A 26,394-nucleotide genomic window follows, 5' to 3' on the forward strand; every position below is an offset into this window, starting at 1 on the left:
TGTGTGTGTGTGTGTGTGTGTGTAAGTGCTGAGCCACCATTTAGAGATTTTATCAAAGTCACTTTTGAAATTTTTACGTGATAATATATCTTTCATGTTACATGAACACTAGTGCCTGTGGCCATCCAGTCATTCATAGGTTGCTTGAGAAATCCCAGAACTCAGGAGACAGCCAGAGGGATGTCTGTCAGTTTGGGGCCAGCCTGGTCTACTCATTGGGTTTCAGGACAGCCAGGTCTTTGGCATCCTAAGGTTATCTGAATGCAATAGTAACTGCTGTGTATATTGTCAAATTTAATTTCCAGAACAGCTCCATGGAAATAGCTGTTATTCCCATTTCACAGATGACAAAGTTAGGCCGGGTATCTACCACACTTGACTTCTGCTAAATAAAAGACATAAGATACAACTCCCAGGTTTCCCAATATTTTCTTTATTTCTTTCCTTTCCTAGTAGGGTTAAGATCAAGGTCATTTCCTTACTTTTCTCTCTAAACCCATTGGTTCCCTATGTGGGAAAACCCCAATGTTGTCACAAGCCTCTAGTTCCCTTTCCCCCTGTTCTTACATCAGTTCCAGACTCTGGGCAGTTTGGAGATGCCTCTAGATGGAGGTGTACATGCTGGCCACCGCCCTTAGCTGGGAATGTTCAACCTTCAGCACAGTTCCCATTTGTTGGTGCCTCTTAGGCTAAAACTACAAAAGAAGCTGCAGGTCTCTTGATGGCTGAGGTTTGTGCATTGGGAAAATTCTTGTGTATATTCAGAAATCACTGTGCTTAAAATAATTTCCTTTAGCAGGATCTCAGGATACTGTTACTAAATAGGCAGATGTTAGAGTCATTCTTTACCATTGGCAGGGGGAAAGATCTCTTACTTGGTATAGCGCGGATCTAAATTTAAATAGTTTCATGAATTGGCTGACTAGTAAGCATTGATTTTAATAGAAATCTAGAAGAAAAGATGCAGTTAATGATGCTCGTAAAATTAAAAATAGTCGATTTACATTAACTTTCCTAGAGAACAATTTATTGCTCATAAATAGCATGTGCGGTTTTAGAATTTTAGCCGTGGCATCAGGGGTATAAAGAGCCTATGTACATGTTCATTTATTGTTTATGAGTAAGACAGATTCTTAATGCCATGTCACACACAGCCTTGGTTGGCCTGGAATTTACTACATAGACTAGGTAGTAGTCACTGCCTCCCACATGGTGGGGTTATGTGCATACACCACCACACCCAGTTGAAACCATTTTGATAGGATAATGGGGTTATGTTGAAACATACAGTTAGTTTACATCTTAGCCCTCCTAAGATGTAATTAGCTTTAGAAAACTCGCCCTAACAGCTCTCAAAGGAAACCAAGTATACCTCACAAGCCACTTAAGACAATCAGCCTGATGTGAGCCACATACCAGTAACAAATAAGACAGAGATTTTATTATCTGCTTGGAATTTACAATCTGGCTTTAAGACTTGAAAGTCTTTTGCTGCTGAAGATAGTCACATCCACACAGGAAGTTAGGAAACTGCCTAGGGAATGGTGTTTCCCACAGTGGGCAGGCCCTCCCACCTTGATTAACATACTATTTTATAGTATCCTTGCTCTTTGTACCTAATCAGAACAGAAGTTGGATGTCAGTGGGCAAAACATCCTTAAACTTGGTCCTGGATGAATTATCCTCCAAGAATCCCAGAATCTTCTCTACTTAGTTTAGATTTCACTTCTTTCAGGTCTTTCTCCACACCTTTCTTGCTGGACTTGGCCTTCCTACCGCAAGTCGTAGTGTCACTTTCTCAATGCAGTTACAGCTCAAGATGAGAAAGACCTGTTCTGAAGCCCTGTGCACTATGGTCTAAACGTTCTTCAGATGGATGCTCTACTTCAGTATCTCAACAACTTAGCTACACAGTGGAGTCACCTGGGGAGCTTTCAAGATTCCCTATGTTTCGATTGTACTAGCTATCAAACCAGAATTGCCAGCATAGGACCTGGCAGCAGTATTTTTACAGTTCCCCAGTGACTCCAGTGTGTAGTCAAGGTTGAGCCCAAATTTGGTTGAGCCAAATAGACAGATTTGTTACTGACCTGGAGCTCTGTAGCACACCCGGAGCTCATGTTATGAGTGTACTCTTTAAACAAAAGCTTCTGAGTGAGTAAATCCAAGTAAGTTATACCCACAGAAAATTGTCAGACAGTCACTGTCTTAGCTTCTTTTTCTGTTGCTGTGATAACATACCCTGGTAAAAGCAACTTAAGAGAGAAAAAAAAAATTATTTGGCTCATGATTCCAGATTGAAGCCCATTATCATCATGAGTAAGTCAAGTTAGCAAGAACTTGAAGTAGTTAGTCACAGTACATCCACAATCAAGAGCAGAGAACAATGAATTCATGACAGTGCTCAACTTGCTTTTTCTTCTGCCTAGGGAATGGTACCACCCATAGTGTGCAGGCCCTCCCACCTGGATTAATATAGTCATTATATCTTCCATAACCATTGCTCACACAGCAACCTGATGTAGACAAGCCCTCATTGAATTTCCTTTCCCAGTAATTCTAAAATGTGTAAAGTTAACCATCAAAACTATCACTACCATATAAAATCATTGTTCATCTTTCTTCTCCATGAAATAAGTGCATTTTTAAAAATTAAGCATTATGAGCTCAAGAAGCCAGAAATCTCTTAGGATTAAGAGGATATTGATGGGCTGGAGAGATGGCTCAGTGGTTAAGAGCACTGACTGCTCTTCCAGACATCCTGAGTTCAAATTCCAGCAACCACATGCTGGCTCACAACCATCTGTAATGAGATCTGGTGTGTCTGAAGACAGCTACAGTATACTTATATATAATAAATAAATAAAATTTTTTTTAAAAAGAGGGTAGTGATAAGTACAGTTTTTAAATAAGACCTTTGTATAGATGACCCCTTTAATTAATAGATGTAGAGTAGATGAATGGATTTAAAAAACAGGCTGTCAGTATAGCTTAGCTGCTTGCCACCAAGATCTGGTGAGCCGAGTTTGATTCCTGGCTGGCCCGGAACTGTCAGTGTAGACCAGGCTGATCTCAGTTTACAGAGTTCTGTCTGCCTCTGTCTCCCAGGTGCCAGAATTATAGGCATGTCCCACTGCACCCATTTGCTTTGTTTTCTATTTCCATGCTTATTCCTTGAGAGAAGTAGGATCTGTGCATTGTACTTAATAGTTTTCTTTAATTTTTCTGTTTAAATCTCTCAGTTTAATCATCAGCTAGCATGATTTTAATAATTTGACTTTATAAATTATTTATTTGGATGCATTTAGAATGAAAATTTGGCTGATAATATTTGATATTTTTAATCTACTTTTTATTTAAAATTATAAATGTTCTCTTTTTTCTTTTAATAAGTTATTCACAAACCTTTCTCTGATACTTTCCTAAGCTGTCTTTGATTTTCAACAGTATCGCATTACATACAAAGATGTCAGTATTAACCACAGAAAACTCAACTAAAAAAAAAAATGTAAGAGAACCAGAAGCTTAAGTGGGAGGAGTCAGTATAAACAAAGTATTCAGAATTCATAACAGTGCAAAATGAGTGGTTGTTCCGTCAAATTTGACCCCAGGAAATGGCGATTCTGCCTGTTAGAGCCCTGTGTGCTTTACTTTAAAACTGTACCGTAAGGTCCAGAACATTTCCTAACTGTCCAGCTTTGCCTCAGCGATACCCTGTCAGTCACCATGGACATACTTTTCAGCTGAGCTGGTGGAAGCCTTTCATCTCTCTGGTTCCTCTCTAAACAGAGGGGGTAAGGGGGGGCATTAAAGCCTTGGGATGATGACACATGGATTTCCTGAAAAGCACTTAGTGCCAGGGATGAATAAGTTTGCCTTGCTGGGCTGCATGTGGTCTGATACAAGTATGTAAAACAGATTAACAGAACATAAAGAAAGAAAGGTGAAGCTCAAGAGGAAGAAAACATTGTAGCTCTACATTCTGATGGAATTAAAAAATCCATTTTGCAAAGAAAGAAAATCACAACCAGATGTCCCACACAATTAAGCTTGAACATTGTTTTAACTCAGAATTTGGTCTTTGATTTCTGAGACATTTTTATAATTTGTCCATTAAGGAAAAAGTGGGCTGACCGGGGAGAAGTAGGGAGGGGGAGGAGGGGTGATACTACCAAAATGCCTCATATGAAATTCTCAAAGAACTAATAAAATGAAGGGAAAAACTGTAGTAAGTGCTGTTACTTAAAAAAATTATATTGCACTGAAAAGCAAATTGAACAATGTGAAATCTTCCTTAGGCTTATCTGGAAGGAAGTTATTAAATTGGCAGTTAGTTTACTGGAAAAACTTAATTAAACATTAACATTCAGTAGAACCTAGAGGCCTCAGTTTGTGGTCATGTTACATCCTGTACAGCTGAAATATTCTCATCCAGGCAAGGGGCTAAGTAAATTGTACCTCTTGCCCTATTGTGGTTATGGAACATGTTTTCCAATTAATTCTGGCTATTGTCAGTACCTTCTATTCTAGTTCCCTTCTGTGCTGGAGAACATAAATATTAAAATTAAGAGGTAAATGAAAGAGACAACTTCATACCTGAATATTAAAGATAGGGAGATGGTATATTTTGTGAAGCAGTGATTGTGAATTAGATATGAATATGATGGGTTATAGTTTTTAAAAAATCATAGTTTGCTTAAAAATATTTAAGAAGCTATGTTCCTAAATTGTTTTTCTTTAAGCTTACCATATTTGATTTTTATCTACCTAGAAAAAAAATGTTATGTCTGTGAAGGAAAATTTGTTACTCAGTTTTGTTGATGTTTAGAAAGGTGAAATAGCTAATGTTAAATGTTTTTTTTAATACATTTTAAAAGTGTTTTTTTTTCCCCCTAATGTTCAGTTTTTAAGAAGTAGTTACTGCTTTGGAGGCTTTTTCTGGGCATAGTGGCTTTAAAAAACCAATTGTGGCTAAGTACATTACCTTCTGTCTGTCAACATTGTGGTGTTTTTGGTGATGCTTGGGGGCTGCCAGAAGCTTTTCGATGAGGATGCCATTGCTAGGACAAATTTTTAGCAGTGGTGTGTCCATCCCAGGTCTCCCAAAGCTGTGGGTTTATCTATAACTGAGCCATTTCATGTGTCATGCCTTCATTATATAAAGATAAAACCTCACCTAATCCATTACATCCAAATGCCAAATGTTTGTCCTCAGATGGAAGGAAGAGCACACCTGTAAAAAACATTGACAAATGTGTGTCATTAATGGTACATTTTGCTTGAGCAAATCATGGTCTTTGTATTCGAACTGCCTGGTTTCCAGAACATAATGTCAGTCTGTAAAATATACCATCTCCCTATCCTTCATATTCAGGTATGAAGTTGTCTCTTTCATTTATCTCTCAATTTTAATATTTATTATTTTTAAAGAGTACAACTTTGTATAATTACATAATTGCCTTTAGAAATACAAGATAGCCTTAGCTTCTGTTGCGAAGAGTATAAATAGGCCAGTATCTCTGGACATGTCTTTCAAAACCATGCTGTGTGGAACAGCCGTGGTTGATGCTCAGGGGTAGAAAGTAGCTGTGAGTCATGCTTCGAGCACAATCAAATGGTCTCAGAGTCTACAAGACTTTTTACGAAGCCCTAGTGTTTAAAGCGTTCGTTTGTTTGACCCTTATACAGTGGGTGCTCACTCCCCTGTATACAGTCGGAGCACGTTGTAAAATAGCATGGGACCTCCTGCTCTCCTGCCTTTCCCACAGCTGCCTGTACAGTGCTTCACGGGAGACGATCATTCAATAAAAGCCCTGGATGTACTTGTTTGAATAAATTCCTTTATGTTTATTCCACAAGATATGCACATTATTAGCTTTCATTTTGGACAGTAATTATTGCCCTTGCCCTGATGTGTTTTGGAGTGTGTAAGAATACCATTGCAGTAGATGCTGATTTCAATGTAGGGGAATAAGTTAATTTCGGCATTGATGGTTGGGTATTCTAGTTTTTTGGGGGGCAGGGCGGAGGTGGGAAGGTGATTTTTATCATTAGAGAGTTCAGCTTTTGTTCTTAGACCATCTCTAGGTGGATACTGTCTCCTTGCCATCTGAAGTGGTTTTGAATGAGGAGTCCAGCATGATTCCACACAGCACACAGAAGCGGATCATGGATGGGAGGTTCTTCTGGTACTTGAAGGGTTTTGTCACTCTTCTGTGATCTTCCAAATGCCTTTGTCCCCTTCTCTTTGGGTAGATATAGACCTTGACCATACATGAAAATTTTCTTTACACTGATGTTACACTGAATTAAGAAATGCTGGGCTCTGAAGCCCTAAGACTTTATGGTTTATCAGTATTTCGGCTGACCCCTTTCATCTTACAGAGTTCCTCTTAGCAGAGACACAGTTGCGATCCCACATGCAGCTTCAGAACCTCTCCATTAGGTTGATTTTTGTCTTCATCTAAAGTTTTCTATCAGTTAGAAATATAGCCTCACTGGGCGGTGGTAGCGCACACCTTTAATCCCAGCACTCAGGATGCAGAGACAGGGAGATCTCTGAAACCAAGGCCAGCCTGGTCCACAGAGTGAGTTCCAGGGCAACCAGGGCTACATAGGGAAACCTTGTCTCAAAACCAGCCAAACAAACAAACAAAAACCAAAACAACCTCAGTGTTGCAGGCGCCACTTACAGCAGTGAATAACTTTCTGGGAAAAAAATGTATTGCTAATTTAAGAACTGACTGCATTTTGTGTCTGTCCCCTTGCACCAGAATGCAGTAAGTATAAAAACTGTTTGCAGTGCCGGTTTGTTGCATGTGCCTGTGCTAATAGCTTCTCCAGTCTCTGTGAGTTTTGTAGCCAGTGGTTGCTGACTAATTGTGTGGCTGTGTGCAGAAGAATAGTAAAGATTAACGGCAAGTGTGATTTAGCTTGAATTTAATCCACAAGCTGTGATGCAGTTGTGAAGCTTTGCCTTCAGTTTCTTACTTGTTTGTGTGTGTTTCATAGTCTTGTTTGGACAGTGCACAGAGCACATCATGTATCCAAGGACACTAGTCACTTTCCCCTCTCCTCCTCCTCATCAGTGGACACTTGAAACTTTAGCATCCTTGTGTTGAAACTGCTTCATCAGCACGGATCGTAAACAGAAGATTTGCTCTTGATGTTTGTTTCCCATTGTGAGAGGTCTGCTTGTATTAGGCCCTCCAACATTGTTGTTTTTATTTGCAATCAAGGTGTTATAGGAGTATATTTTACCAAACCAAGAAAAACCTGATGTTTCTCGTATGAAGTGACTGTGCTGCTAGCTACAGTGGACTGACTTTATTTCCTAATAAAAATTGTTAACTGTGGTTTTAAAGAGTTTGTGTGAAAAGGCATTTGGGGAGGTTAAAAAAAAATACGTGGTTGCTTCTTTAGCAAAAACCTTCAGGATGTTGAGAAACGTTGATGCCTAGCTAAACTTAGATCAGCGAGGTCAGTTGGTAATAGTGGGATCCTATGGGTTGTTGATGGCTTGGAGTTAGAAGTTTCCTTAGATCACTGCATTCAGGGTGATTACAAATCCTTAGCAATATTCCAGACAGGGAAGTAGTCAGAGGCTGTCTTGTGACCCCTGTTCAGGTCTGCCCAAGGTAGGGCCAAAGTGAATTTCTAAAAGTCAGCTTCTAGAACCTTTTTTGCATTTGTAGAGAGATGTAAAGGCCAGTCCTTCTGCTTACACACGAGGAATGATGAGCCTTGGACTGCCCATGCTGAGTGGTTCCTTGTTAGATCAGGGCTGGCCACCTCAGTGAGAGCAGAGTCACATTTACCAGAGGTGGAGTCTTTGTGTCCTTTTGCCCACTGCCAGTACCTCTTGGCAGAGATGGGATGTAACAGTGAAGAAAACTAGTTTCAACACCACATCTGTGTCATTCTCGAAGGTTCTAATAAAGCATGTTCCTTCAGCAGATGGGATTTGTACCTCCAGTGTGTTCATTGAGCTCTGTGGATTGTTCAATGTTATTTCATCATGGCGCTTCCATTAGAGAATTTATAGGAGATAATTAATATGAGGCAGAATTTCTGAAGAGGAAGCATGGGTGCCTGAGAGCCGATTTGGCCTTCTAAGAAGAGAAAGATTGTCTCTGACTGAGGGGGATTAGTGTGTCCATGTGAACCTCTGAGAAGAGAGAGGTTGTCTCCAGCTGGCTGAGGGGGTGGCTTGGTGCTTTGATGTCCATGGATTTGTTTGGTGCTTTCACTGGCTCTGTATGCGTTCCAAATTTACAAGGTATATTATGGAGTGAATCATAGTGAAGGAGATAGTATGGGTGGCCCTTCCTCTTAAGTAACGTGCAGTCAGATACATATGTGAAGCTAGTCAGTACATGTATGTATCTGTGCACACATTGACAAACTGGGTGTTGAGTGAGGGACCTGGTGCTGCTTGGAAGTTGAGGTAGGAAGACCTGAGAATGAACCATTTGGAAGTTGTTGACAGGGATTATGGATCTCACTGTCTTTACTGAGTTTCAGGGGGACATTTGAACCACGGATGGGATGCTTCTCTACCATCTAAAACTCCCCATCCCTAAGTACTGTGGCTTCCATGCATATCTCGTTTGTACGCTGACACAAGTATGAGCCATTCCTCACGTGCTCTCGAGGCACGTCTGTCCTGAGAGTTTGTGTGGGGCCACAGTCAAGTGTAAAGGGTGCTGGGTGGCATTTAGATGGGTTGAGGCGTTGAGTGTCTGCCTTAGAGAGAGCTGATGATATGGTTATAGTGTGTTTCCTTCTTCTTACCACACAGGACAACAGTTTCGAGCAGTTCATTATTAACTATTGTAATGAAAAGCTTCAACAAATCTTCATCGAACTTACCCTTAAAGAAGAGCAAGAGGAATATATTCGGGAGGTAAGGTTGAATCAATCTAAAAGGTTTCTCCATTATAACTAAAAATCTGTATTTGAAGACCTTCTGCATAACCCAAGAGTCTGCTTTAAGTTTAATATTTTATGTCTTCAAATATTTTGTGTGCATGGAGGCTGTGCTGACTGTCCCACTGGTGCTCAGAACAGTGCCTGGTACATAGTAAGTTGTCATTAAATATTAGCTAGTGACCTTAGTAGGTTGTCATTAAATACTAGCTAGTGACCTTCGGTCTTATAGGTTCCAGTGTAATTATGTAAAGTAATATTGTGTTAAAGTAATATTGTGTTAAGAAAATAGAGAATAATAAATAAGTTAGGTCCACACACTGGATTAGCACTCGGACATAAAAGAGAATGCGTGATTGACACACAAACATGGATCGTATGCACTATGCTAAATGAAAGAAACCTGATTCTACCCATCTTAAAATGACAGAACTGTGTCTGGATTGTCCATAGAAAGCCATCGTCAGTGGTTGCTGGGGCCTTATGAGTTTCAGTGGTGTGACAAGAGGGAATTTGGGGACTGACTGTGGTTATGGTTGTAGATTATGAATGAGCTGATATTAAGAACTATCTCCCAAAAAATCAGTATCACGTGCTCGCTTCGGCAGCACGTACACTAAAAATCAGTTTCACGACAGGGAGATTGAGAATTCTTAGAGATTTTGCCCAATCTTAAAAGAAAATTGATTTTTAAAATGTGTAATGTAATTTATGCATATATAACATTTGTTATATGATCACTATATTCTTGATGTTATTTAAGGACTATCTCATTTAATGGCATCTTAAATTAACCAGAAATAATTGTTTGTAAAATCCTTTCATCTTCAATTTAAACCACAAACTTGGTTTTACTCTTTTATTATCTTAAAGGAAACATTCACTTTTTGAGTGATTGTTTTCTTATCCTATATTTTTGTTTGTTTTTGATTTGCTGTAACATTTTAGGAATGCTATTAACTGTTTTCCTTCTTTTTAAAAAACATTTTAAACATACGGCTATGAGCATGCTCTGGTGTATGCCGGGTCCAAAGGATAACTTGTGAGAGTCTGTTGTCTTCTACAGTGTGGGGTCCAGGGACTGAGTTCAGACTGAGCCATCTTAACATTCCACTATATTCCATTTTAAAGACAAAATTAGCAGTGAAGCCCACATGAACTTAAAACTCAAGACAGTCCTGTCTAAGCCTCAGATGGATAGACAGATGTATAGATGTAGGTAGATGATAGGTAGGTGGGGAGAGAGAGCGGGGGAGAGGAAGGGGGGGAGCTTTGTTTTCCATGAGTGCACGTTAATACGTGTGGATGCTCACATACTTGTTTTTACACAAGTATCTCACTATGTAGCTGAAGATATCCCAAATAAAGGATCTATCTGTCTGCCTTACTCTTTGAGTGCCAATGTTAACGGGCATGCACTCCTGCGTGTATTTTTCTAATAGAATTGCTAACCCCCAGTGACTTAGTAAAACAACCCGTTAAACCAAACTGTTAATATTTCTTTTTGTTTGTTTGTTTTAGAATAACCATTTTTAGTTCAGAAAAGTTTTGTGCTTTTCTGGCAGCTTTCTGGTAATATAAATATCCAAAAATCAAGAATCATTCTCTTCCTGTCTTCTCACCTTACAGAGACTGCCAGGAAGTTAATGTCTAGCTAACTTGAAGTACTTCTGATAGAATATAAGCAGGTCCCTCACTTGTTACATGAATTACATTTCCTCTCCTAAGAACACTAGTGTCTGCGCCTAGAGATGGAGGTTAGTCAGACAGAGAATGAAGGCAGATCACCTCACTGGTTTGGCTCTAGCGTTGGAGGCTCTGTGGGTAGGTTTTTCCATGTGTGTTCTGTGGAGGAAGTACTTTCTCTCTATATTGGGCTGTTTTTAACTCATGAAATAGTTAACTGAGTTAGAACTTAGCATTAATTCTAAAATTACTTTCGTCTCATGATGACAGAAACTCTAGGCCTTAGTTGCTGGGATCAAGTTCTGCCTTAGTTCCTTATAAACATCATAAATATATACAGAGCAATATTGACCCAAGGGCCTGTTGAGTAAATATTTGGCTTAGAGCCCACAAAGTGCATGGGAACCAGTGACAGATGGGAGAGTGGAGTGGGAAGCAGCCTTGGAGCAGGTCAAGGGCAGTTGCTTCAGTTGGTTCATGTCCGTGGCGGACTGCTGTGTTGAGGAAGCTTTTGGAACTGGAAGATGATGTTGACAGCTCTGATTCTATAAAGAGAGCGCTTCAGACTGAAGTGAAATGTGGGTGTGTGTGTATGTGTGGCGGGGGTGTGGGGGGGCAGGGGTTGCAGGGAGCAGTTCGTTTTCAGATGGCACTGCAGCATTGCCACGTGGATTTGATGTTCTTTGGTTTTGTTTTTAGGACATAGAATGGACTCACATTGACTACTTCAACAATGCTATCATTTGTGACCTAATAGAAAATGTGAGTACTCCGGTATTAAAGGAATTTGTAGTAGTATAATTAACCTTGTACACATGATCTCACTGCCTTTTACACTAAGCATCCATATTTTACACTTCACGTCCCTGTGTGAGGGGAACTACTCTGCTTGAAGACTTTATTGGTAATCCTAAGTACTCATTCTCTACTCGTGAGTGAATGCATGGACAGCTTTTATTATGGTACTTAGCCAGGATCCCCTGGTCTTGTTACCGTGTCACAGCCCTTTTATGACCTCTTGGCCACCAGCGTTTGTGTGCTGTGTGTACTGACCAGAGCAGACACTTAGGGGTTTGCACATCAGTGTGCCCATTTCATGTCTACAGTTTAGTGCTACTGTACCATTGAGTTTAAGGTAGAAAGAGGGAAGAGGCACAGACCTCTGATCTGGGTTAACAGGTCATTACTGGCCTTGCTTTGATTCAGAGGATGTGGACAAGAGGATGCTGTGAGTGTGGCCAAGAACCTGGAAGTTTTCAGAGTGTATATGAGTTTGGAGAGGATAAAAATGGGGAAAATTACTGGGCAACTTTTAGGAGGCTGTTTGAATGTAAGGTTTTGGTTTGGAGCCATATGGTACAGTTTATGGTAATGAGTTACCTGTAGGAAGCCACATTTATGTGCAAACAGGAAACCCATCTGCTCACCTTAGGTTCGGTTGCTTGTCCTTCTGACCTTGCTGTAGTTGTTTGAGGCAGTGTGCATGCTTATTTCTCCTGCGAACTTTTCACCTGTCCAGGAGATGTGTGCTGTGTTTCCAGAATACCCTCTTGCTCCTGAGTATTGAGCAAACAGTCTGTGCTCAGATCAGCTTTTGTGGAAATTATGTGACTGGCCAGTGTTTTCTCATCAATAATATGCAAGATGCTCTCAAAAACATGGTCTTTGATTTAGTTGAGCGTGGAAAACAATAAATAATCCAAATCATCACTCTTTCCTGATTAAAAAAAAAAAACTTTGTTTGAGGAACTTTGGCCAGCATTAGGAGGGGAGTGTTGTCAGTTTCTATAAGGAATTCTGAGCTCTTGCCTCAAATCCAGAAATCATACATTTCCTGAAGCTTTTTTTTTTTTATTCCCCAAGCAAGTTTTGTTACCTGGGGACTCTGCTGTGGGAAGTTTCAGTTTCCTGATGAGATGTTTTTTTCATAAACAGCAGGCACTTGATTATTTCTCTTAAAGGAGAGAAATGCAGTGCACTTAAATATACCCACTTATCTCACAGAACGACGTCCCTTGTATAAATGATTGAAGAAACTCATGTTCATGGAAGAGCCCAGAGCTCGAAGGAAGTGCTTCCTTCCAGCACCAGTGAACAACAATGTCTATTCTGGGGATGTAGCGAACACACTTGAGAGCCTGCTCTTCCCTTGGGTTTTGTGTGGAATGAGTAAATGCTGGTCAGAGGAGATCATAGCCTTCTGAGGACAGGGCCTTTGCCTTGGTGGAAGTGGGCGGGGTTAAGGGTCAGTGGCTTGGATTGTTTCTGGAATTGCAACTTAGGGGCCTTGGGGACAGTCACAGGAAGAGCACTGCCTTTGATAGCAAAGTAGAAGATTCCTGATTTCTGGTTCAGTCTAGGGCTGGCCTATCTTGAAATAAATATGATCATGGAGTCTGAGCACACAAGTAAAATTTCACTCATATTTAATACTCATTTAGATATTTTATGTTGAGCAAGAGTTTTATTCTACACATGGTTTTGAACAGCACTTGATTGCGTGGTCGTTAAGGACAACATCCTGAAACCCGACACCACTCCCCTCCCCCAGAAACCCAGCTTTACTCTGAGTCTGTGAACAGTCTGGTAACAGGAGACCAATGTAGTTCCTAAGCTGTGAAGCAAATAGAAGACAAGAGATGGAGCCAGGATTAATGACACGATGTAGTCACTATTCTACCATGTTGGCTTCTGACTCAGGTTGGGTTTTTGGGTTTTGAGGCCCACGCACACTTTTCTGACAGTGTGAACTTCCTTTGTACTGAGGGTGAGGTGACTCTGGGTCCTGTCTGTTGGGGAAGGAGACACAAAGGCAGATGCTCCAACCGACCATATCTGGGTCCCTCTAGAGAGGAGCTGCCTCCTGTGGCCTTTGGGATTCTGTCTTCTGTTACAGCTAAACAGAAGCTTACACGTCATTAAGTCAGTTGTGTTTGATGTGATGATTAGGACTAATTATTAGAGCAGCGTTGGCAAAGAAGGAAGGAGACACCTTTCTTTCTTTCCTCCCAGAACACGAATGGAATCTTGGCCATGCTGGATGAAGAGTGCCTGAGACCCGGCACTGTTACAGATGAGACCTTCCTGGAGAAGCTAAACCAAGTCTGTGCCACCCACCAGCACTTTGAGAGCAGGATGAGCAAGTGTTCCCGCTTCCTCAATGACACAACCCTGCCTCACAGCTGCTTCAGAATCCAGCATTATGCTGGCAAGGTATAGGGAAGCACCCCAGGCCCACATTGTTGTTCCCAGGAACTTTTGAGTTTCCTGAAGGAGACTAGCGAGAGCAGCCGGTGATCACTGGCAGTTGAGCCTGGACCACTGTGAGCTACATCTTGTTAACACAAGAAAACGGAAAACAAACCAGTGGCCTTAATGTGGTCTTTATGTTGTTTTATTATTTTTAGCTAAGCTGTTCTATCAAAGATACCTAGCAACCCCGATAAAGGGTTGATAAGTTGTGCCAGAAGAAAGGCCTACTGTAAGGTTTTAAAAGCACAAAACATTTAGCAGAAATCAAGAATTCTTAAGGTGAAATTTTGAGAGACACTGGGGGAAACACCTAGTTAAAAATTTTTTTTCCTCTGTATTTGAGGAAGTTAATCTCAATAAAACAGTTTGAATAGTAGGCTAATTTTTATTCAAGAAGATTAATGATTGGAGTTAATGCTACCTTTATAAATATGAATGGAAGCTTCACAGGAGAATTCCTTAGTTATGCCTTTATTGAAAATAAGATAATCCTGGATTGCCTTGGATTTCAGAACGTCAGAGCATTGGCATTTTGCTTTGCTTCATTGGCCCATAGTATTAAAAGCTACATTCCTGCTCGTTTTCTCTGTTACTTAGGATGTCTGTGAAAATGCCCGTGTTATCTGTTTTTGGACTCTTTCTACTTTGAAAAGGATAAGACTGGCATGTGAGGGGGAAAAAAAATTTTTTTTTTAAATTCTCAGATACATTCAGACATATTCCCATACCAAAAAACATCTAACATTCTTTAAAAATGTTATGTTAGCATTTTTGGAGTTTACTCTTACAAATCCTGGAGGACCGTATGGGCTTTATTTGTATTCCTTTTGCCTCTTCAAGAGATAGAACTCAAAGCTGGAAGCAAACGGGGGTATCAGTGTCTGACTAGTGTCCTGGGGTTTCTGCTGTTGGAGGAGTCTGGGTGTCATCGTTGTTTGACACTGTCCTGTGCAGTGAGCCAGCGGTGAGTCCTGTGTGCTGTCACTCTCACTCATAGGTGCTATACCAGGTGGAAGGATTTGTTGACAAGAACAATGACCTTCTGTACCGGGACCTGTCTCAAGCCATGTGGAAGGCCGGCCACTCCCTCATCAAGTCTCTGTTCCCGGAAGGAAATCCTGCAAAGGTCAACCTGAAAAGACCTCCTACCGCAGGGTCCCAGTTCAAGGCGTCTGTAGCCACCCTGATGAAAAACCTGCAGACCAAGAATCCCAACTACATCAGGTGCTTCTGGGACTTGAGTTCACATCTAAGAGCCCTTCAGGAAGCCTCTCGTGTCACTGCTTCGGTTGTTGTTGGGTTGTTTTGTTTTGTTTTGTTTCATTTTGTTTTTCCAGATTCTAAGGGTCATCTTAGAAGTGATCTGCTAGGGATTTAGGAAGGTCCAGCTAGGGTTAGAATTTAGAGAGTGTGCTTGCTCTCGAAGCAGTAGGAGGTTTGCTGTCAGGATCGGATCCTTGCCCTTGGAATCTCAGTTAGGGGGACACCAGACTGAAGGACATTTTTTGTATATATGTATCGTTTACACGATATCTGGATCAGTAGGAACACGAATAAGCACACCATCCTGCCTTGACTTACTCAAGTTAGAGCACATATTAGGAGAAAATCTCATTTCTTGACAATAGGTCTTTGATCGTGTGCTTTCCTTAGTCTGGGTTGAGTAGAGTTACCAAATTTTCTTGAGGCGCCATTTACACGAAGTGATACATACAGATTTGAGGTGAACAGTTTAAGTAGTTTATAATCGTGATGTTGGCCTTGGCAGCATCACCTGGTTGAGACATAAAACATACCCCATCACCTTGGGGAGTTCTTCCTTCTCTAGTTTTTATGTGTTCCCCAAGGTTGTGAGATGGTCCTGATAAGCTTGCTGCTAGGATCTTGGCAGTCTGATTTCAGACATGCTAAACTCTTACCATTCACTGTCCTTGGTCTCTTTATCAATAACCAATTCAGTGTATGTATAGGAGACTTCAGACCTTGGTAGACTTCCCTATGGATCTGTCTGTTGCCCTTGTTTAATTAATGCATCGAGTAGATTTAAGTAGTAAAAGGAAACAGAACCAGATAAGATTGAATTGTGTGCAGCTGTGTGTTTAAAAAGATCACTTAACAGTTGTATAGCCACAACTATGGTTGTCTAGTAGTAGTATTAGGATAGGGATAGCTGCTGTGTAATCCAAAATTAAGAATGACTTCCACAAGTCTGGCATTTATTTCTGTGTGAGGACTTTGCAGTGTAAGAGATCTGTGCTAATTAATAGCAAAGTTCCTTTTGTTTTGTGGCTCTGCCATTGCCGAGGTGTATTCTTCTCTGTACCCAAAGATGGATGACACCGTGTCAACACCCACAGCCACTGCTAAGCTGGCTGAGGCCTGCCAGATGGAAGAAAGGGGGAGTAAACATCTTCCTTTTAAGGCCCTAGAGCACGTTAGTTCTGCTTTGATACAAAAATCTAGTCATATTACTATACCAAGTAGTGGCAAAGGAGGCTGGGGATGGATTCCTTCCTAAGCAATGAAGAGCTCTGTTACAAAGGAACCATGGCCAGGAATGCATAGTGTGGTTTGTCTTCTATGGCCTTATCACCATTCATATGTACATATGTGTGTTAGCCCATTCATATCTGAGTTTGAATTCCCCAGAACCAACATAAAAAGCTGGCCATAGCAGGAACTGCCTATAATCCTTGTGCTGGGGAATCAGGGTCCTCCTGGAGTCATTGGCCTGCTATTCTAGCTGAGTGGCTGGGCTCAGGGTGAATGAATATATGCACACACATATGTAGATACATCGATGATCTTAAAGTGCTCCTTAGTTCTGCCTTCTGGGGGAGGGGAGAGTCCCACCTCACAGAGGAAACAGATTCAGGTTATGCAGTGTACATCATTTTCAAACTTCTTCCATTCAACAAAATGTCATTGACAATCATCAGTGCCATTGAATTTCATAATCTTTTTTTTTTATTTCTGTGTATACAATATTGTATTTATTCTTAGTTTACTGTGAAATCGTTTGAAATAATTAGAAATGATTTGATTTTTCCAAGAATAGTAAATGACTACTGTGGAATGATGAGATGTACATCACTGGGTAAGATTCATTGGCAGAGTTTAAAACCTAAAATACTTGAAATGTTTTAGGTGCATCAAGCCGAATGATAAAAAGGCAGCTCACATTTTCAATGAGAGTCTCGTATGCCATCAGATCAGGTACCTGGGTCTTTTGGAGAACGTACGAGTGAGGCGGGCAGGCTATGCCTTCAGGCAGGCCTATGAACCTTGCCTGGAAAGATACAAGATGCTTTGCAAACAAACATGGCCTCACTGGAAGGGGCCAGCAAGGTAAGGGACTCTCTGGCTCTTGGGATCATCAGCTTTTAAAGTATCTAAGTAGTATTGTGTTTTTGATTTTGTTTTGTTTTGTGCCTGGATGTAAAGTTAGGTACCTGACTTCATTAGGATACCATTGTAGCAATCCTCACCTGGCTATGGTGGTGGTGATTTTCTTTGACATTGAAATGGAACATATGAAATCCACACTTGGAACTTGAATGACTATAAATGTTTCAGGTATACACATGGTGAATTGATAGTTAATATGTGAACTTTGTAGATTATAGATGGTTAGAAAAGAGACCACTTACATGGCCATTCTCAGCTGTCTGCTTTTCACCAAGGGAATTTGTTCCTAGAAAGAACAAGAGGCTGAGGTTGTCCATGTGAATTGTCCACATGCAGAGAGAACTCGTAGCTGTTACAGGAGAAATTAGGCCTATGAGAAATCTCCACTCTCAGCAGTCAGAATTGCTGTTTGCGGGGAGGGAGGACGGGGCTGTAGAAGTCTGAATACTACAGGAGAGCCAGCATGCCTGCTTCATGGGTGAGGGAGGCCCTTGGGGACTTTCACCTTGCTGTGCCAAGGTTATGTCCCCATTCTTAGCTGGACCCAGCCGTTCCTAGGAGATTGAGCGGTAATTAGACATGGAGCCTGAGCTTTGGAGAAGATGGAAGTGTAGTCTGATGTCTGATGGATTGTTTCTACACATCATTATTTTCTAGGATATTGTGCTAAATATGTTATAACAAGGAGCGTTATTTATTCCTGTCTGGTAAGGCAGTCCACAGGTTGGTGGAGCCAGGCTAGTTTTAGAAACTGATGTTGAAAGCAAGGTCAAGGCCTTGTTCCTGCTACATGAAGCCCATGCTCTGTAGCATCTCATTGGTCTGGCACTCAGCACTGTTTTGGGCTATGCTTGGCCTCTGCAGAATGAGAGGAATATTAAAATGTTCCAGGAGGTGGGCTGAGGAGATGGCTCAGTGGTTAAGAACATTTGCTGCTTTTGCAGAGGACCTGGGTTGGCTTCTCAGTATCTGCATGACATGTCACAGCATCTGTAATTCATGATCCAGGACATCCAGTGCCCTCTTCTGGTCTGCACAGGCACCAAGCGTACAAGTGATGCACACACACACATATTCCTGGCCTCCACTATTTTGTATTGCTAATGAAATCAAGAAATCTCTCTTTTTTTAGTATATAGTCTGAACATAGATTTGCTTTTATAGTGTTTGCTAATTTGGGCTAGTTTGGGGAAGCAAATCTTAAATCCTTTGGTAGAAAGATGATGATTGCCAGAGTAGTTTCTCTAAACAGTGTAGCAGTGTTGAGCCTAGAGAGATGGATCAGCAGGTCATGTACTGCACGGCCTGACCACCTAAGCTTGATTCCAAGGGCCTACATGGTGGAAGGAGAGAATCACTTCCTACAAGTTGTCCCTGACCGACACACATGTACACACACACCCCTAGCATCACTCTTTTTAGTGTAGCTTAATTGTGTGTTAATGAGAACATGATAAGATATGGTATGATAAGATATGATATGGTATGATATGATATGATACGATATTGGGTCAAGTCATTTTTTGTAACTCAGGAAAAAACATTGTTTTGGGTTTTGTTTATTCTTTTAGGTCTGGCGTGGAAGTTCTGTTTAATGAGCTAGAGATTCCTATGGAAGAGTACTCATTCGGTAGATCGAAGATATTCATCCGAAACCCAAGGACAGTATGTAACCTTTACACTCCTGAACTTGAATCCCAAGCATGTGGCCTAGTTTCTGAGGCACCACAATCAAGGCCATATTCTTTTATCTGACTGAAGTGTCTTAGAAGTAAGAGGTGGTTTTTATACAACACCAAAGCCATCTGATAGATTGTATAAAACTTAAGAAATGAAGACTGCACTGTTGTATCAAACTTCCCTCCCTGATTCTAATTTGTAGCAACTGGAAAGACCCATCACTGTTGGCAACATCTAAGTTACACAGTGATTTTTAGAATTACAGCTCCATAGGTGCTGGAAAAAACATGGAAGGACACAGTTTTTAAAGTGTATCAAATCCATGGGCCTCCTTAGAGGCTCTGGGAGTCTTTGTATAAAACAGGTAGGCATAAAGTGTAATTAATATCACTAATGATTTAGTGACAGTGGACATTTAGAGAGCTTGAGAAATACTCAGACTGTTGAAGAAAAAAAGGCTGCCAGTGTCTCTTCACAGAGCATGCATTTCTGGCCTTCTGTGGACCAATTAGGATTAGTGCTTTTCTGGCTGAGCATCCTTTACTTGAGAATCTGAACCCCAGAGCGAACTGGATCTTCTGTGAATCCATCAAAGTACTTTCCTCACGCATCGGTGATCTATGGCGTATATCTTTCAAGTAGCATCGGTGATCTATGGCGTATATCTTTCAAGTAGCTGATTTCAACATCCTGCAAATTCCTTTCATGTATGCCACTCGGTTTAGAGGACTCTGGCTGAGTCTGTCTATTGTTTTTTATTAGTTATTCCAACTAGAAGACCTAAGGAAGCAGCGGCTGGAGGACCTGGCCACTCTCATTCAGAAGATTTATCGAGGATGGAAATGTCGTACACATTTTCTGCTCATGAAAAGAAGCCAAGTTGTGATAGCTGCCTGGTACAGGAGATATGCGGTGAGTCTGTTGTTACAACCCTAGGCTAGTTTCTCAACATTCTCTATGTGCTTCTGGTGTTTGTAACTTACATAGCTAAAATTTCCCAACGACCTCTGGAAATGATTGTTACTCCTTTTTTAATATGAGAAAACGAGGCACCGAGCTGCTGGGTACCCTGCCCATAGCTGTCAGTGGCAGAGCGTGGATTTAAGCCTAAACATTTCCAGATAGTGGATTTAGGGTTTCAGACTACTTTGCACTGATCTCCAGGAAGCATGTGGCAGGAAATCTCTCTGGTTTTGCCATCGGTTTGAGGAGACTGAGTCATATCCTTTCACTATGATGGGGATCAGTTCTCTAGAATGACTGGCCAGCTGCAGACATTGTGCAGCATCGAAGATAGAGGACTTCTAGAGTGCCGGAGATCTCTTTTAGTACAGCTATGGTTCTGGCTAAAGGACTCCATTTTCGCTAGTCGTCAGATATCTGGCCCCACTGTGGAGGAGTCGATAATAAAGTATATTTGCTTAGTTAATATAGAGCTTCTTTTTGGAAATGTATCAGTTGGTTGACTGCTTTGTCGGAGGCATCCCACAGGTCTGAGAAGGACCTGAAGATTTGCCTCCTCCACCATCAAGTAAATTTATTTAGGTTGTGTTCTTGCAAATGAATTGCAGTGATAAGAAAAGAGCACAGCTTATGAATGTTCTCACTCTAAGCTTCTTCTATTCAAAGTTAAAAAATGTATTAAATTTGCAGTCGGGTCTTATTTAGTGCATTCTTCCCTCTGCTTCTGAGGAGACATTTTTCCACACGACAAAATTAAGATAAAAATCTATAGTTTCGTGAAAGACATAATAGCATTCCCAAATTTGAGGAACCAGTAATAAATTTAAATGATAAAGCTTGAAAATGTGGTTGGTCTTTTAATGGGGTCTTTAATTGCTTGCTCTAATGAGGAAGATCACAGCCACGGTCCAAGTCTTAGAATGACTACATTCAGCTAAGACAAAGCAGACTGTAGTCATCCTGCCTGCTGACTGTGGGCTCTCTGAGCACAGAGCACTGCTTTCTTCACCTTGCACATTCATGATGCTCTCTTCCATTTGCCTAAGAAAGGGGGGACCAACAAATAACCTGTCTTCAAGAAAGACTTTTTAATCACTGCTTATTTTGGAGTCATTAAGAAAATCCAAGCTTGAACAGGTCCTGAATTCATCTGTCTTAAATCCTACAAAGAGCTTTAGCAAAGGGGACCCACACAACCTGGTTCCTGACTTGATAAAGTTCACCTCTAGCAAAGGAAAGTAGGTATCAGTCTGGTTACTGTGATCAACACAGTGACCAAAGCAACTTGGGCAGGAAGGGTTTACTTCGCATTCCACCTCCACATTCCAGGTTCATCATCGAAAGGAGTCAGGGCAGGAACTCACGCAGGGCAGGCACTTAGAGGCAGGAGACTATGCAGAGGGCGTGGAAGGGTGCTGCTTACTGGTTTGCACTCTTTGGCTTGCTCAGCTTTTTTGAAGGGATATCTCAAACCAAAATCTATACTCCCTCCCTCCCTCCACTACCTCTGATGATCCAGATGAAGCCGAGGCTCTCGGATGTCATGAGAGAAGAAGAGCCGACAATCATGCTTCACAGTGAAAGGTCAACCACCTGACTTGCATGTTTTTGAAACTCTTTGCATTTTGCCTCAGAGTTGCCAATCCCCCCAACATCCATTCTAAACCAAAAAATAAAAACAAAAAACCAGGAAGGGTATACTTTTCTTGGGAGTGACCTAGCAGCTTCACTGTCTTAAGGCATGAACTCTATAGCAAGGCCAGTGGACGTGGAGCTTGTTGAGCCAAAGTGTAGTTGAATGCCTTTCACACTGTTGACTTTTGACACAGCCTGTCCTCATGGGTGAGGATGGAGTTAGACCTACACATTCCCAGGGTTCTGTTCACACTTTGTTTCAATTGATACGGGGCTTACCGAAAATTACCCTGATTTCCCAACTTGAAGGAGAGTAAGAATAGGAAACTGAAAAGTAACCTGAAGGTTAGAGGAAGACGGGCCCAGTTAGATGCTTGGTGAAGAAAGAAGAGACTACTCTTCAAAAAGTAGGTGCAAAGCCGCATGGGTCGACTCAGAATGCTCTGTTGGTGGTGGGTAGCGTGGGGAATGCCGCCTCACAGCCTCAAGCAGAGAACAGTCATTGGCAAGAGTGGAAGATCGGCATCCTTCATGTAGACTGCAGACTTACTACAGTAATGTTGGCCTGCCTCACCTTTCAGCTTGTAGGATTGTGGATGATCAGGCATCCACCGCTCAGAGTGAACAGATCCCCTTCTTTGGCCTTGCAAGGTCTACCTTTTAGCCATGCAGATCTGACTATTCACAGCTTCCCTTTCTCCTGCAGCAACAAAAGCGGTATCAGCAGATAAAGAGCTCAGCCCTGGTGATTCAGTCTTATATCCGGGGCTGGAAGGTGAGTTTCAATAAGTGTGTTTTCTGTATGTGGGAGCTGGGGTTCTTCCTAACGGGTGACGTCTTCAGGCTCCCTCTGCAAGGAGAGCTTCCTCATCTCTTCACCTGTTCTGTAATCAGCCTCATGGAAAGAGTAAATATTATGGGGCCGTGCGGGGAACCCTGGTGACAATGTCTTGACTGCTTCCTTCTAATCCGCTTTACTTTTTTTTTTCAAGCCTTTGTTCTCTAAGCAGGAAGTCCCTGAAATAACACTGTATATAATCTCAATATCCTCATACTCAGTGGTTTTGAGAGAAGCTATTGTCCAGAAAGGCCGTCTTACAGCCACTGCCTGAGTCCTGTGGGTCTTAGCTGCACATCTTTCCAGTGATGACCACACACACACACACACACACACACACACACACACACACACACACACAGCTGTGTCATAATGACTGAAGGCCCCAGGCTCTAGCTAGGGCTCTCATAAGAGGAAAGGGGATCGTCACAGTTGCTACACTGGTTCCAGATCCTTCCAGCTAAGGCTTGGTTCAAGGGTCAGCAAACTTTGGGCCAGAGGTAAACATCAGCTCATACAGCTTGCAAGCCAAGAATGGTTTTTATATTTTGAACCATTGTAAACAAAAAGCAGAAAATAGTCCGAAGCCTGTGAAAAGTATCTGAACTATTTGTTTTAATATCCATGCATAAAGATGTGACCATATTTATTTATTGTAGACTCTTGATCTCTAATAGCAGAGTCTGGTAGCTGTGATATTTACTCATCCCCTCCTAACTCCTCTTTCATTGATACACACACACACACACACACACACACTCTTCTCCTTTTATTGTTGTCTTAAAACCTCACTGTCTTAGTTTTTACAGAAAAAGCTCACTGAGCCCAGATTCCTCCAGTCCTACTCCAGGACTCTTCAGACCGCTTTCCTAGAGTGTTTTAGATGAGGTTGTAGCCAGTCTACAGCTTCTTGAAAGGGTACAGGCTGTGCTACAAAGCTAGCTGCATTGATGGGCCTTGGTATAGGCCTTGCCCAGGTTAAGGGCTTATCCAAGTTCACGTGGCCTACTGCTTGCAAACTCTTTCCTGACCAAGTTTCTAGGCTTTGGGACTGGTCGGTTTATAGGACAGGACCCAAAGCTTACTCCCAAGCCAGGTGCCTTCCTAGCTTGGGCAAATACTACAAAGGCATCACTTGGTTTGGACAAAAAAAACAAAAATCTTTTGATTGGAAGGGATAGCCACAGTGGCTTTCCAACAGAATGAGCAAAGAGATGTAGTGGACTTTTTGGAGAACCATGTAGAACTCTGGCCATCATCTGAGAATGGCTCTCTACCACCTATGAGTGGCAGCCTGCCTTGGTGTGGCCATATTCTCCCTGTTGGTGGGAGGCCATCCTGCTGTGCCAGTGTCTCCAGGCATGCACTGCTTGTCCCAGCAGCTTCTCACTGGGCTATGTGTGTTTTCAGTCTTACCTCTTTGGAAATTGTTTTCTACTCACTGTTAAGTTAATTAAGTGTGTGTGTGTGTGTGTGTGTGTGTGTGTGTGTGTGTGTGTGTGTGTGTACACATTATAAATGGGTACATGGGGATGATTTCTTTACCATAGGCTAGAAAAATCCTGCGGGAACTGAAGCATCAGAAGCGCTGTAAGGAGGCAGCCACCACCATCGCAGCATACTGGCACGGCACCCAGGTATGCCCTGAGGAGGTGGTTGGGTTGGGAGTAACAGCAGAGCCGAAGACCCTCAGACCCCAGGCAGAAAATGACTCACTGGCTTGAGCTACTGAGCACCATTTGCCTCTTCCTCTTCACAGCAGCATTTCGGTGTGGGTGGCGGCACATGCTTTTGCGTTCAGCATCGGTGGTGACTGGTGTCTGTCTCCTTTCCTGTCTCCCTTTGGGAAGCAGCAGTAACCTTTCCTGCCTTAACTCTCTCTGTAACTCCTTTTCAAACGCACCACAGGCGCGAAGGGAGCTGAGACGGCTGAAGGACGAGGCTAGGAATAAGCACGCTATTGCAGTTATTTGGGCTTACTGGCTTGGATCGAAGGTACTTGATGCACACATCCCATCGCTGAGCCCGGGGAATCCTGCAGGAACCAACCCTGATCTCTAGCATAGCAGGGATGAATGACTGCAGATAGTAGTCACCTCAGTGCATGATCTAGCAGCCAGATTAATAAAACGAGGGATGCTAGACAGTAGTATGCCATGGAAGCGTTGGCATGTACAGAGCAAAAAACTAACATCACTAATAAGGCTCTAGCATAGTTTTTTCTTTCTTTCTTTCTTTTTTTTTTTTTTTTAAATTCTCTAAATTAACTTGCATGGTTAGTACCCACTGTTTCTCACCATTGAATGCTGGCCAGATTTTAGGGATACTTGTATGCAGGGGGGCATGTGGAGAATGTTCATATTGGGGGTTGAATCAGTTTGTACAGTGTGTTGACAAAATAATGCCAGTAACGCATGCTTTACAAGAATTAATCCTTGAATGAAATTGCATTTCAGGCTGAATGTGGCATCTGTTGGTTACTGTAAGCCAATGGTGTCACGTGTATGGGGAAGGATCATCCGTGATTTCACAGAAATCTGTGTTCATGTGAAGCTAGCCATACTTGCCAGGGAAGAATCCCAGGAATTTCAGCTTTGCTGTTTGTTTTCAGAAACAAAGGCCCCCTGGAACTCACTGACCCAGGCAGGCTCTGGGCCCTGTGAGCATTTCACACACCCCAAGGAACAAGAGATTTTCTAACTTAGAAAATCAAGTCATCTTTGCTTAAAATGTGTTAGAAACACGGAACGCTACAGAGGCGAGCGTGTTTTTACTAATGCCTACCTTGTCAGCGTTGTAAGCCCATTTCTTGAGAAGAATTCAACCTTGTGGGCTCCACAAGAAAGTTCCCAAAGACTGACCAACAGTGGTCATTTGTGGTTTTGCCAAAGTCTGTAAAACCCAGCCTAGTTCCTTAGCCAGTTTAGGGAATCGAACCAGCAGAAATGCTGGTCCTGTTGTCCCTTCTTCAGTCTGGGGAATGAAATGTCTCAGAAGTTAGTGCCCATCTCTGTCTTATGCAACACCGTGCCTGAGATTGGTTTCCCCAGTCATCTTTTTAACCTGTCAGTTGTATCTTTTTTTTTTTTATTTTTTTTTGCCTGATTTCAATTTGTAGTGTATTATACCATTTGGGAATCCTGATCAAAATTTTATTTGTTTTGGGTAGTGTGAGGGCTTGAGCCCAAGGCCTTCTGAATGTTAGGTAGTCAGTCCGCCACTGAGCTGTGTTTGCCCCTAGTACAATTCAGTTTTCCATGCTGCTTGTAGCTCAAACCAGAAAAGACGTCTGTGGTTTTTGTTAGTTTTACTCTTTTGCTTGCACTTCACATGCACAAGCTTTACTTTTTGCGGTTTTCCAAATTGCTGTTGACACAGTTGTTGTTGTTGTTTTTAATTCACCCAAATGAAGAATATCAGAGAACATCATAGTAAAGCCGAGTCTAGAGAGACCATACCTCAAGGGCTTTGAGGAAATGTGGTGAGAGAGCTGCAGAGGGAGTCAGGACAAGGGAGGACGGAGAGGAAAGGAGGAGGCAGTGCTCTTGGGTGCCACGTAGTTGTCCTTGCCTGGAAGTGATTCTCCATGCACTGAAATAAGGCCGCTGTACCCCCCGCCCCCACACACACACATGGAATCCTTGGGTTGAAATGAGTGTACCTGTACCCTGTTCTTCTGCTGTACTGCAATCCCTCTCAAAGAGTGGCTGTCCTGTTTGGTGGGGGGATCTTTTTTTCTGGTCATTTGTGCGGTCTGCATTGGGCTGTCTCTTATTTACCATCTAAAACATTCTAGGCACGAAGGGAATTGAAACGCTTGAAGGAGGAGGCTAGGCGTAAGCATGCAGTTGCTGTCATTTGGGCTTACTGGCTTGGACTGAAGGTACTTTCTCCATGACTTCTCTTGCCCTGGTGAACGTAAAGCCTCGCACCTACTAACCCGAGAAAACTGGCGGCGCTTCCTGCTGTCTGCAGTGTTAGGAGATGTCATCTTGACTAATTTT

General features: G+C 42.0%; 1 protein-coding gene across 3 annotated transcripts in view; it reads left to right on the plus strand.

Moving 5' to 3' along the window:
• The window catches only part of Myo1b (myosin IB), a 170,520-nt gene that overhangs the window by 127,160 nt on the left and 16,966 nt on the right, over window positions 1-26,394 (plus strand). The window contains exons 14-24 of one of the 3 annotated variants that reach the window (XM_031367437.1): window positions 8,801-8,905; window positions 11,314-11,376; window positions 13,627-13,827; window positions 14,864-15,090; window positions 17,014-17,214; window positions 18,846-18,939; window positions 19,717-19,866; window positions 22,259-22,327; window positions 23,941-24,027; window positions 24,299-24,385; window positions 26,187-26,273. In XM_031367437.1, the coding sequence (XP_031223297.1) occupies window positions 8,801-8,905; window positions 11,314-11,376; window positions 13,627-13,827; window positions 14,864-15,090; window positions 17,014-17,214; window positions 18,846-18,939; window positions 19,717-19,866; window positions 22,259-22,327; window positions 23,941-24,027; window positions 24,299-24,385; window positions 26,187-26,273 (1,371 nt within the window). The remainder of the gene's footprint in view (window positions 1-8,800; window positions 8,906-11,313; window positions 11,377-13,626; window positions 13,828-14,863; window positions 15,091-17,013; window positions 17,215-18,845; window positions 18,940-19,716; window positions 19,867-22,258; window positions 22,328-23,940; window positions 24,028-24,298; window positions 24,386-26,186; window positions 26,274-26,394) is intronic. The other 2 variants (XM_031367438.1, XM_031367439.1) reach the window with 2 other exon arrangements.

This window comes from Mastomys coucha, unplaced genomic scaffold (assembly GCF_008632895.1).
Source record: "Mastomys coucha isolate ucsf_1 unplaced genomic scaffold, UCSF_Mcou_1 pScaffold14, whole genome shotgun sequence".
NCBI lineage: Eukaryota > Metazoa > Chordata > Mammalia > Rodentia > Muridae > Mastomys > Mastomys coucha.